At 44.1% G+C, this 11,598-nt stretch overlaps 1 protein-coding gene across 1 annotated transcript in view; it reads left to right on the top strand.

Annotated features, from left to right (window-relative positions):
* Positions 1–10,500: 10,500 nt before the first annotated feature.
* The window catches only part of Fam169b (family with sequence similarity 169 member B), an 87,509-nt gene continuing 86,411 nt past the window's right edge, over positions 10,501–11,598 (top strand). The window contains exon 1 of the mRNA XM_031384335.1: positions 10,501–10,543. Within this exon, the coding sequence (XP_031240195.1) occupies positions 10,513–10,543 (31 nt within the window). The 5' untranslated portion in view covers positions 10,501–10,512. The remainder of the gene's footprint in view (positions 10,544–11,598) is intronic.

An 11,598-nucleotide genomic window follows, 5' to 3' on the forward strand; every position in this document is an offset into this window, starting at 1 on the left:
GGGACCCTCTGCCCTAGGATGGTCCAGCCAGGATCCAGGAACACGTGGGGAGTGTGGAAAGGCCACGCCCCTAGGGAGCAGAACTGATGGCCCCTGGACACTCGAGGGTCATAGCGCCGCCAGAACTTGGTTCAGTAGGATGCATGACATCAAGGTGCTCGACCCTGTCGCGCGACCAGCTGTCCCAAGACTGCGCGGTTTCTAGTACTCACCACTGAAATCACTCAAACTAGGACCGTGCGAGTCACCCTCTCTGTTGTTGGCACCTACCTTCTTGATTACCTTGATTTCTCACCCCCCACCCCCTTCTTTCTTTTTCTCGGTGGAAATCCCTGCTGTCCAGAGTATTCCCCTGTGTTTGGAAAGCATGACTTGGTTTGTGATTGCTCTTGAATTCTGCAAAGCATTTAAAAGCATGACTTGGTTTGTGATTGCTCTTGAATTCTGCAAAGCATTTAAACAAACACCCAAACTCCCAGAAAACTCCCTGGAAGCTGACTGGGCGGTGGTTGCAAGCACCTGCTGCCTACACACCCAGTGTGTCCACTGTCAAATTGATCTCAGTTTTCTTGTTCTGTGGAGTGGGGCTCACCCCCGCCTGCTTATACGGAGCATACTGCCTCCCACGCATGTCCCCAGCTGCATCTGCCTGGAGCGACAGGGGCTCACCAGCTGGCTGATGTCTGCTGGCTTCATCCTGTCTGTGAAGTGCTTCCTACTGCGCTCCCTGGCAAAAAAATGCCATCCGATGTCACCCACGGTCTTGGCATTTCTCTGAGTTCTAGATTCAGTTGGGCTCTTTTAAAATCTGTCAGAGAAACAATAACGAGAAACCTTACTTTGGGGCCAGTTCATCTATTGATGTCTTATGCAGCCTGTTGACCTTTCAAAAAGACAGTTTTGTTTTTTGTTTTGCTGTTGTTGTTTTTAACTAAAATACTCTTTTTTTTTTTTTAAGAGAAACAAAACTCATACTTCTCTCTTCCCATCTGGGTGAGGCCAGGGAAGCAAACCATGGGTGATCTGATGAGCTCCAGTAGTTGTTAACTACTTAATTGGCCTCTGGAGAGGTTCCCTTTAATTGGTCCTGGAGGCGGGGTCCTGGCTTCTTTTGTTACCCTGGAACAGGTGAAAGGCTGAGCCCGGACTAGATTCTAGAGGAACTCAGAAGGCTTTGTACTGAGCCTGGCTGCAGGTGGTGTGAGAATGAGGGGGTGTCTTGGTCCTAGTCTCTCACCTTCCTGTGGGCATTTGTAGACATTTGTCCAACTCCCTATACTGAGCTGTCCCACCCTGGTTGGTGGCCTTTTCCTGTTTCTGTTAGGAGGGATTTGCTTCCTTCCCTGCCACAGTTAAAGCAGATGACAGTCACAGTGTCCCTGTTTGTAAAGGTGGCTGCTGGTGGTGCTGAAGCTCCCAGGGCTCAGGAGGCAGAGGCAGGCAGATCTTTGAGAGTTCTAGGCCAGCCTGGTCTACAAAGTAAGTTCCAGGATAGCCAGGGCTACCCAGAGAAATTCTGTCTCAAATAAAATGAACAAATGTCACGATGTCATGTGACCCTGTTTACGACTGCTTATTATGCTGAGAGAAAGCAGTCCTCTTAAGGGCAATTACCAGTTGTGTCAGTTGTGAACAATACTGCTCTATTCTTGATAATGGAGCTATAATCTCTTGCAGCTGCTGTTATTATTATTATTATTATTATTATTATTATTATTATTATTATTATTATTACTTAGAAAAGGTCTTGTTGTGTTGCACAAGCTAGTCCAAAACAAGTGGGCTTATGTGGTACTTCTGTTTCACCTTTCATAAAAATCTGGGATTATGAGTATGTGGTGCCATGCTGGGGTGGTATTATTTTTTTGTTTGGTTGTTTGGTTTGCTTGTATTTGGATTTGGCTCGGGCCATTTTTATTTTCCCTTATACTGGCATGCATCTGGAAGTTTCCACTTTCCCAAAATTCATTCATTTTTCTTCTGCCCTAATGTTTTCTCTAACTTTGTATAGAAGTTTTTTGTTTTTTTGTTTTTTTAAAAAAAAAGCCCCTAACTGATATAAAATATGTTTGTTAATCACAATGACGCATCAACTACTGCGTTCATCCGGACCTGCAAGCAAACAACAGGAAGCCAGCCATCTTCCCCTAAGAAGAAAACAGCTCAGAGAGGCATGGGTTTTCAGGTCTAGGATTTGCTCTTTCATTTATTTTTCCACTGTAAAAACAAATGTTCTCAAACAATTGCTGATGTCAAACCCTGCCTTTAGGCTGATGAAATACAGTAAGCCTGAGAATTTGTAAGACAACGGCGGGAGAGGTTTGATTTAACAGAAAGCATGGTAATCTTCCTTACAGGATATTCCCCAGAGGGGAATGTTTGCAATTATATTCAACTCAAGGGCAAGGTGCGACCCTCTCACTGAACCGGAAAGCAGCCATGTGTTCTCACTGGGGACCGCTGAGATGACAATATCCCCAGACTTCAAATATTTCACATTTTATACCAAACACGAAACTTTGTGGGATTGGTTTTAAATTCCTTACTGTTGAGTGGTGACTTCCTGCTTAAGCAAGAGAAAGGATTACACGGGTTGTTTATTGTCTTGGAGGCAAACAGCTCTTTTGGTAGGACACAGACAGCTGGATAGTTGACATCAATGAAATTTCATCAAACTGATCAAATTCCTGCAGGTGGAGGAAAACGAAATCAATCATCAAGAAGCAGCGATTGTTTCAAAAAGAATGCTAACCTAGCCCTCCCCTATGTTGGGCATCTCTGCTGTCAGACTCTCTGCTTATGGCTACTGTCAATCACACAACCCATAGCTAAATTGCTTCTTGTCAAAGCACTAACTGATTCTCCAAAAAGTCACCTCATATTTGAGAGTCATCTCTCCTATTCCCTTGTACTCCAAGGGTAGGCAGCTATAAAGTTTCTATAAAGGGCTGGGCAGGAAGTGCTTCTTGCTTTGTGTAGCACATGGCCTCTGATGCAGTTCTCCAGTTGTTCCTGCTGCAGTGGGCATGTGGTCTAGACGATATGTAAATCAGCTCTGGCCCTGCTCCCAGGATTATGGATGCTGAACTTAAAATTTCCTATAATATTGAGACATGTGTAACTCTTACCTTACTATTGGATAGATTACTACAGCATATTGTTAGAACTGTGTCATTATGTATTATTAGTTAATGTTGATAACTGTTTGCCCTGTCTTATTCATAAGTTAACTGCTGGCATAGGTTTATACATATAAGGAAAACACAGAGGATACATGGGTGGGTCTTATCCTTGGCCTCAGATCCTGCTAAGCATTCCACTCAGAGAAGTGGCATCTCTGTACAGTAGGGGGCAAGCACAGCCCTGAGTGAATGTATGCTGTTGACATGGGCACAGCCATGTCAAAGGCCCCAATGCCTTCGTCCATGGAAGTGGCCAAGCCTTCCCCTGGTAAGGCTGAGAGGGATGGCAAAGCCTTCCCAGGGGGAAGCTCAGAGGGAGGGGGAAGGCTTCCTTTGCTCCCCGTGTTGATAGTGTGTGCAGAAAATGTCCAGCATAGCTTTTTTGTCCCTGGATGAGCCTGAAGACTGCCCTTCCACAGAGACGGTGCCTACCCAGTTCTGCTAAACCTGTCTCCTGGATTCAGCTGTTCACCATACATTCTGCCTCCTCGTTCAGCTGTATGCACTACTTAAGCATTGCATATAATAAATAAGCTAAGCTTCCAGGACACTGTCACTTGTTACACAGCAAGCCCAGTCCACCCAATCCCAGATTTCCTGTATGTCCTTGTATTTGTCTTTTCCTCATTGTCTTGCTGTCCTAGTTAGGGTTCTGGGACCTAACGATTAGGCTCCTAACTTAGGAGCCTGGGGACATAGCTCAGTCAATAAAGTGCTTATCTGAGAAGCATGAGGACCCAAGTTCAATTCCCAGCAACCACATAAAATTTCCAGGCATGGAGATGGAGGTGTGTGCCTGTCATCCCAACACTGGGGGAGGTAAAACCCTGGGGCTCACTGGCCTGCCAGGCTGGCTGAATTGATGAGCTCTGAGCCAGAAAAAAAAAAAAAAGCCAAAAGCAAAATAAAAATGCTCTCAAAGGAAGTAGGTGGTCTTTTTTGAAGATAATACCCACAAAGTAGTCCACTAGCCTCTACACACACACACACACACACACATACACACACACACACATTAAACAAAGATTATATGATACAGAATAGTTTATCAAAACCCTACTGCTTTATTTTTTTTTGTTAGGTTCATGCAGAAAAGCACACTGAATAAATCCAGCAAATACTGTTGTTACTTATAGTAATGGTTTTCACCAGGAATTAACCACCTCGATTAGCAATGGTTTTTTGTTTGTTTGTTAGTTTGTTTGTTTCATGTTTGGTGAGAAGTAATGATTACAAGTCCCCCTTCAACCTTGGCCTGAATGTCCTCGCTGATTGTACAGTACAAGGTGGGGTTTGGCTTCAGCACCCACCTAGGGAAGACCCCAATGGGCATGCTGCTGTGAATGCACCTGTTCTTGTCTGGTGGATTCTTGCCTCACTTAACTTCTTGTTTTCAAACTTCATACTTAAAAGTGGCTTCCCTCTCAAATGCTTGCAGCTCGTGTCCTTATTTAAGAATTAGTTCTTCAGGACCTTTTATAGCATTCTGAAACAACCATTTAAAACTTGTAAAGCAACCATAAAACTGAGATATTAGGAGCTTTATTACAACAATGGGATTATTGTCAGCATCCCATAGGAAACTGGTATAGAAGACAATGAGTTTCTGGTTTCCTTTTCTTTTTGACACGGAGTCTCTATGTTGTCTAAGATGGCCTTGAACTACTAAGCTAAAATGACTTCTCTGTCTCAGCCCTGTCTGTCCTATAGGACCACCATGTCCAGTTAAGATAATGTATTCTCTAATTTCTTCTATGAATTATAATGTAGTTGTTCTTTATTTCATGTTTTAAAACTCCTGCAAGTATTCTAGAAAATAATGTTCTTCTGCCACATACACAAAGCTTTATCTGTGTTTTTTTTTGTTTTGTTTTTGTTTTGTTGTTGTTGTTGTTTTTAGATTTATTTATTTTACTTATATAAATACACTGTTGCTGTCTTCAGACACACCGAAAGAGGGCATCAGATCCCATTACAGATGGTTGTGAGCCACCATGTGGTTGCTGGGAATTACCTCTGGAAGAACAGTCAGTACTCTAAACAGCTGAGCCATCTCTCCAGCCCCTAGCTGTGGTTTTTGTATGTCACATTTTCAGGGTTTGTATTAACCCCTACTTTATCACTTTTTATATTTAATGTATTTTTAAACATTTTTATATGCATTGATGATTCACCTGAGTGTATGTGTGAGATCTTGGAGTTACAGGTGATTATGAGCTGCCATGTGGGCACTGGGATTTGAACCTGGGTCCATCTAGAAAACTCAGCGCTCTTAACCACTGAACCATCTCTCCAGGCCCCTCTTTGTTTTTTTTTTTTAAGGAAGCACATCACCTTCACTAAATAGTAACAACTGTTGCAACAGGAATTTGTTTATTCATTAAAATCCAGGAGCTGGCTCGGCCAATTGTTTAGGTGTTGAATTTTTACTGTTTAATTTCTCTAATACCTTGGGAATGACTCAACAGCTGTATTTTTAACACAGAGGAAATTCTCATGTTGATAAGTAAGGCCAGATGAGGGCTAGAGCGATACTTAAGAGTCCTCTTGGGACAGAGGCCATATCAAACACATGGCCAGGTCTTTACTGAGTCCTTCCTCTTCACACAGATATAAATGGCATTTTTCTTTTATGTTGGCTTAGGGCCCAGGGCAATTTTGATGTCAGTAGTAAGTGTTAAGTGGCTGAGTCTGTTTTAAGAAGACTTAGAAATATAGCGTCTTGTTTGTGGACAATCTGTTCATCTATTTGGGAAATCTGGGATAATTTCTGAGCATGTCAGACCTCAGAGATGGCTAGATGTGAGACTAGCTTGTGCCCTAAGCTAAAGTTTTGTTGATTCTAATGTAAGTAGTAAAAGGGAGGAGCTTTTTGTGAAACTCATCAAGTGTCAGCAAGTACTTCAGGGTAAATCTGCCAAGGAATGTATGCAAGGTATTTGAAGGAAAGTGTTCTTAGCAGTGCTGAGGATAGCCGTTTCAGAAGTCTAAGCACATGATTAAGCTATGGCAGTTCTAATGGTATGAAATGGTTACAGAGATAGCAAACAAAAGCTATTTATATTGTATATAAATATTTATATACAATGGAAATAATAATGTATATGTATGTATATGTTAGAATCCAAGAATTTGGGAATAATCTCCCATGAAAACCAAGGTTGAGCCAGAAAAAGTGTATTAAAAAACTGATACGTCAGGGAAATGCTTGGGTTCCAGATCCAAACCATGTCAGTGGGAAGCAACACAGAGCAACCTTTTAAAGCAAAAAAGCCACAAATTAGGTGTGGCACGGGTAGGGACAGCCAATTGGATATATGCATGCTGTATATTTCCAACTGTCTTTCACACCTGCCATTTTAAGTGGGTTACTAGCGATCAAATACTTCAGATGGCTTCCCAGATTACTTGGCCTGGACCGAAACCAACCAATCAGAGCCTCTTTAGCAACTACTGGGTTTCGATTCTGACTGGGTGCTAACCTACAAAGCATAGGATGAGATATTGTGGTCTAAGTTCATACAAGGCACCTGGGGTCAGAGGCGTTTCTGGAAATCTAGTTGTTTCTTAGAATTCAGCCTAGTACAAGATGGAGACTATAGACAAGATGTGGGGGGGTGTGTCTCTGAGACTAAAGTGGCTTCTAAATACACACACACACACTCACGAGTACACACATATTTAAGGAGATAATTCACCTTATAAAGGAAAATATGCCTTTTAGTTTTTAATTATTGTATGTGTAGTTACCTATGCCATGGTGCAAGCGTAAAGGTCAGAGGACAATTTTATCAATTCAGTTCTTTCTTCCACTTTTCTATAGGTTCTGGAAATTGAATTTAATTCACCAGGATTCAGTGGAAGCACCTTTACACGAGGACCCATCTCTCTCAGGACTGTTACACAAGCAACCTTCTACTCACCCCAGACTGGGAACTGACAACAGACCAAGGACAAAGACAAAGTACAGCCGGCCAGCCGCTAACAAACGCCAACTTGGAATCAATGAGTTTCCTGGGGTTACTTACAGGATTATGGGTGGGGGATTACTAACAGGAGCAGAAATAAAGACAGCTGCAGCACCAAAGCCCACCCCAGCATGGGTGACAGCTCCCAAATGCTGGAAACCTGGAGCACACTGCACAGCCTGCAGGCAGTTGACAGAGCAGAGAGTGACCTTTCCACATTGCTCCGTTGGTCTGAGCCTTTTTCTAGGCAGTTTAGCTGTTCTCTGCTCTCTGCAGGCAACCTGAGGCTAACTCTCAGCAGGCTTTCCTATTTATGTACTCTTTGGAGGGGGAGGAGGTGGCTAGTGAATCTTGTCCATTTCTGGGATTTCCTGAAGCTATTCTGTGTTGTTTATTTCCTATCTTCCCTGAAGTAGTTTATCTGTTTTCCAGTAGTTTCCCTTCCCTGTTAACATTTGATTTTAAGAAGTTTCCTTCAAGGCAGGGTGTGGTGATTCAGGCCTTTAAACCCAGCACTCTGGAGGCAGGGGCAGGCAGATCTATGTGAGTTTGAGGCCAGCCTGGTCTACAGGGTGAATTCCAGGTTAGCCAGGGCTATACAGAGACAAACAAAACAAAACAGAAAGTTTCTCTCAAAAAAAAAAAAAAAAAAACGGAAGGCTTTAATTTGAGAGAAAACTGCTACACAGTGGAAGGGGAGACTATACCATTTAATGTATGGGAAGAAATGGCCATGGATATTTGAGTAAAGGCTGGTTGCATTAAACAGTCTAGCCGGGCAGGTTGTGCTTGTCTGTGGTCCCTGTACATGGGATACTGAGGGCAGAAGGATGGAGATTTGGAAAATCAGCTTGAGTTATACAGTAAGACATTATCTGTAATAGGAATATAATATTCTCCAATTTTTAAAAAAAGTTGAATCAGGATACGGAAGTCTGCTGGATTTGGTCTAGTCTCCCTTGTTTTATTTTTTTAGATGTGCTTACTTTTATGGTATAACTGAAGATTTTCTTTGTGTAATGCATGATTGAGACAATAAAGTATTTTTTCTAGTCTTCCAAAAAAAAAAAAAAAAAGACATTATCTGAAGGCCCAGGACCTCGGTCTCAGCACAAAGGAGGTTTATTTGCCTCAGGAGGGGACAAATGGCAGGGAATAAGGGATAAAGACAGGAGATAGAGGATGAGGGAGAAGGGGAAGGGGGACATGAGAGAGGGGGAAGGGGCATTTGCCCCGGAGGGATACAGGACTGTCTCCTGATAGAGAGGAGACAGACACAGCTCACAGGAAAATGGCAGTTTATAAAGGTAAAAGAGGAAGCCTGTGTCAGGATAAGGTGTTTCATTTTGATTGTGCTTGTTAATTAGGTGAGACAAAGGGGGCTTTAGACTGCTGCTGGACTTTAATACTTTGATAGCTGGACCTTGGTAGTCAGCTTCAAGAGGAAGAAGTGGCCAAATAAGGGAATGGACCTTGGTAGCTGGCTTTAGGAATGTAATCTAATGGTTTTTAACAAGGCATAGGGAGTGGGGAGAAGGGCAAGGCCTGCCAGAGCCATGCTTGCCTTCCCCAGGCTTGCTTGAGCCCCTCCATCATTTGTTTGTTTGTTCAAATTTAAAACAGAGCAATATTAAAAGCATCAGAAGCAAGGTTAGAATAGATTAATAAACTTTTGACCTATATGCTAATAGTTTGAGTAAAACCCATTATTATCAAAGACACACACACACACACACACACATACACACATAGACAAATATATATGATGGCTACATTGTAAAGACATTTATGGCTACTATTTGGTTTCAGATCTGGGACAAGGGATTGAGGTTCATATTTTACATATCAAAGCAGCCTGACTTCCAGGTTCTCCCAGCATCCCTCAGTCCCTACCAGGCATACCCTGCCCCCAACCTTGAAATTTCCACTCCAGGGTCTGGGCTGTCCTTTCCCCAGAGAATCTTCCCTATATAATCCAGACATTTTGGTATCTCAAATCCCTTCTCTTCTCTCTCTGGGCAGGTCCCTTTCTCTCTTTCTCTCCCCTTCCTCTACTTCCCTTCTTTTCCCATGGCAACTTCCCTGGCCTTGATACTTGGGGCCAGTGAACTCCCCCATCAGACAGCAGTTTCCCAATAAACCTGCCTTTCAATATAATCTAATCTGGTTTAAATTGTCTCATTTCACCAGCGGCGGAGAAATAGCCTATCAGCTACTAAAAGACCCTTACAAATATGGCTATATTGTGAAGGCACTTTAGGGAGCTGTCTTGAGAAGCCCACACCCACCTGGATGTGTCTCATTTTGAATGTGCTTGTTAATTAGGTGAGACAAAGGGGGTTTTAGATTGCTGGACTTTAATACTTTGATAGCTGGACCCTTCCCTCAACACCTATCTGTCTACCACTAACCTTAAATCTATGTCTAAAATCTAATACACTGCAACTCTTCGACACACAGACTTACTCTGAAATTCTTTCTGGCATTGAAGTAAAAAGTCTTGGCTTCACCAGAGTGGAGTAAGAATTCCCTGCTACACACGTTGCAGAATTCTGTTTTGTCTTCCAGCCCCAAGGCTGCACTGTTAGGATCCCAGATTGTTCCTCAGCTAATGGGCTCAAACTTTCTTCCTCCCTCAGCCTCCCCAGTAGTTGGGACCTTAGGTGTGTCTCCATCATAGTCAGGTGAAAGGTGAAGTCTGAAATTATTCACCTCTGCATTCTTTCAAAGCAACGTTTTGAAACAGCTGTGTATACTGGAGAAAAACTGTTGACCTTGAATATTGCTTGACTTTTTAGTAAATCGTAGGCACGTTCCAGTTTCCAGGAGACTGTTGGGGAGACTCTGAAAGGGGCAGAAAAGATTCCTGGATGCCCTGTGTTAGATATGCGTTTATTATAATTTTGCTACTTTTCAGCCAAGCAAAGTTTTTGAAAAGGGTTGATGCAAATGGTTTTTGCACATAGAAGGGAGCGCGGTGGAAAAAAAAATCTGTCCAGTATAGTCTTGGGGCACTGGGGCAGAGGCTGCTTGCCTGTGTTTATGGTAGTTCAAGAACAGCAACAAACTCACTTTTGGCTCAAAAGACGTTCTTTTTGTGGATTAGATTTTGCTGAGTTAAGGTTTGGTAAAGAAACTATTGGAAGATGGTCCTGAGGAGGTGTGGGGGCAGGGGGAACCAGATAAGCGCCCGCAGGCAGGAGGCAATGAAGTGAGGAGAAAGCGCCCCCACCCCCCGGGAGGTGGCAGGGCGGGGCAGCCCCTGGGGAACCCGAGGTAGAAAGGTGGTGGCCCTGGGGGTTGGGGGTGGGGAGGTAGAGGCTGACTGGGTGGTAGACTCCGACCGACTGAGCAGGAGGAGCATGGAGGCTGAGGCCGCCCGCGGAGCCACAGGTAAGGGGTGCTGCGGTCCCCACGTAGCCAATCGAGGGGGAAGGACGCGAATGCTAGCAGACAGAGTGCCGCACACCTGTCGCCACCGCAGCTTGGAGTGCAGTGCGGGGCTGACGGCCTCTGCAACTCTTTCTCTCTTCCTCGGCTTCATTTAAGTCCCAGGCTAGCGGGAGCTGGAGGAGGAACCTCCCGAGAGTTGATACCCTCGACGACTCTGGGCTGGGTCCTCATCCGGATCTCCGCTTCTGTGTCTCACCTCTCCCCGCAACCTGCAACACCGGCCTTAGGGACCTTGGACCTGGGCTTGCTGGCCAGGCTGGGGAACGAGCTCCAAGGTGCTGGATTCCCAAGTGGCTGTTTGGGAAATGGGAACCTCAACGGCGGGGAGAAGTCTGCACAGCAACTCATTCCTACTTTCCAGCAAGGAGGACCCAGGAAGGGCCTGGGCTGAGGGGAGAAGTATCCCGGGAGCCCACGCTCTGGGCCAGCCTCCTTGCTGGCTCCAGGCACACAACCCACATGCCTCTTCCCGCCCAGTGAGCTTTCAGGGGAGACTGGATTTGAAGACACTTTCTTGAGCAGGCCACCTCTGAGGCCTCAGGGGAGTAGGCATCCTGGTCCCAGGTGGCTGGCTGTGTCGCACGGGCAGTCACATTGCATACAGCCCACCTTTTCTATAGTAAAATAAATCATGGCTGGGGTGCAGCATTTGGAGGCCTGCAGGTAACCTCTAGTGCTTATGACCTACTTTAACCGTCGTAATTGAGATGTTTTTTCTCCTACTTTCAGGTGTGTGAGATAAGGAGAGAATGTAGCCACTAGCTAATTATATGGATTAGTAAAGATTTAGTTGATCTAGAGATTAAGAAAAGGCTCCTCTTTAATTTTGGAAAGGGAGCTATTTCTCTTTTGTTTTATTCTTGTGCTTTCTCTTTTTTTCTAGAAAGTTAGTGTTAAAGGCTAGGATAGCAAGTGCTGTTTCCAGTTTACACGCCTAAAAGCTAGAATTAAAGGGAGAAAAGTCTTGTTTTTTTTTGTTTTTTTTTTTTTGTTTT

This window comes from Mastomys coucha, unplaced genomic scaffold, assembly GCF_008632895.1.
Source record: "Mastomys coucha isolate ucsf_1 unplaced genomic scaffold, UCSF_Mcou_1 pScaffold21, whole genome shotgun sequence".
NCBI classification, from domain to species: domain Eukaryota; kingdom Metazoa; phylum Chordata; class Mammalia; order Rodentia; family Muridae; genus Mastomys; species Mastomys coucha.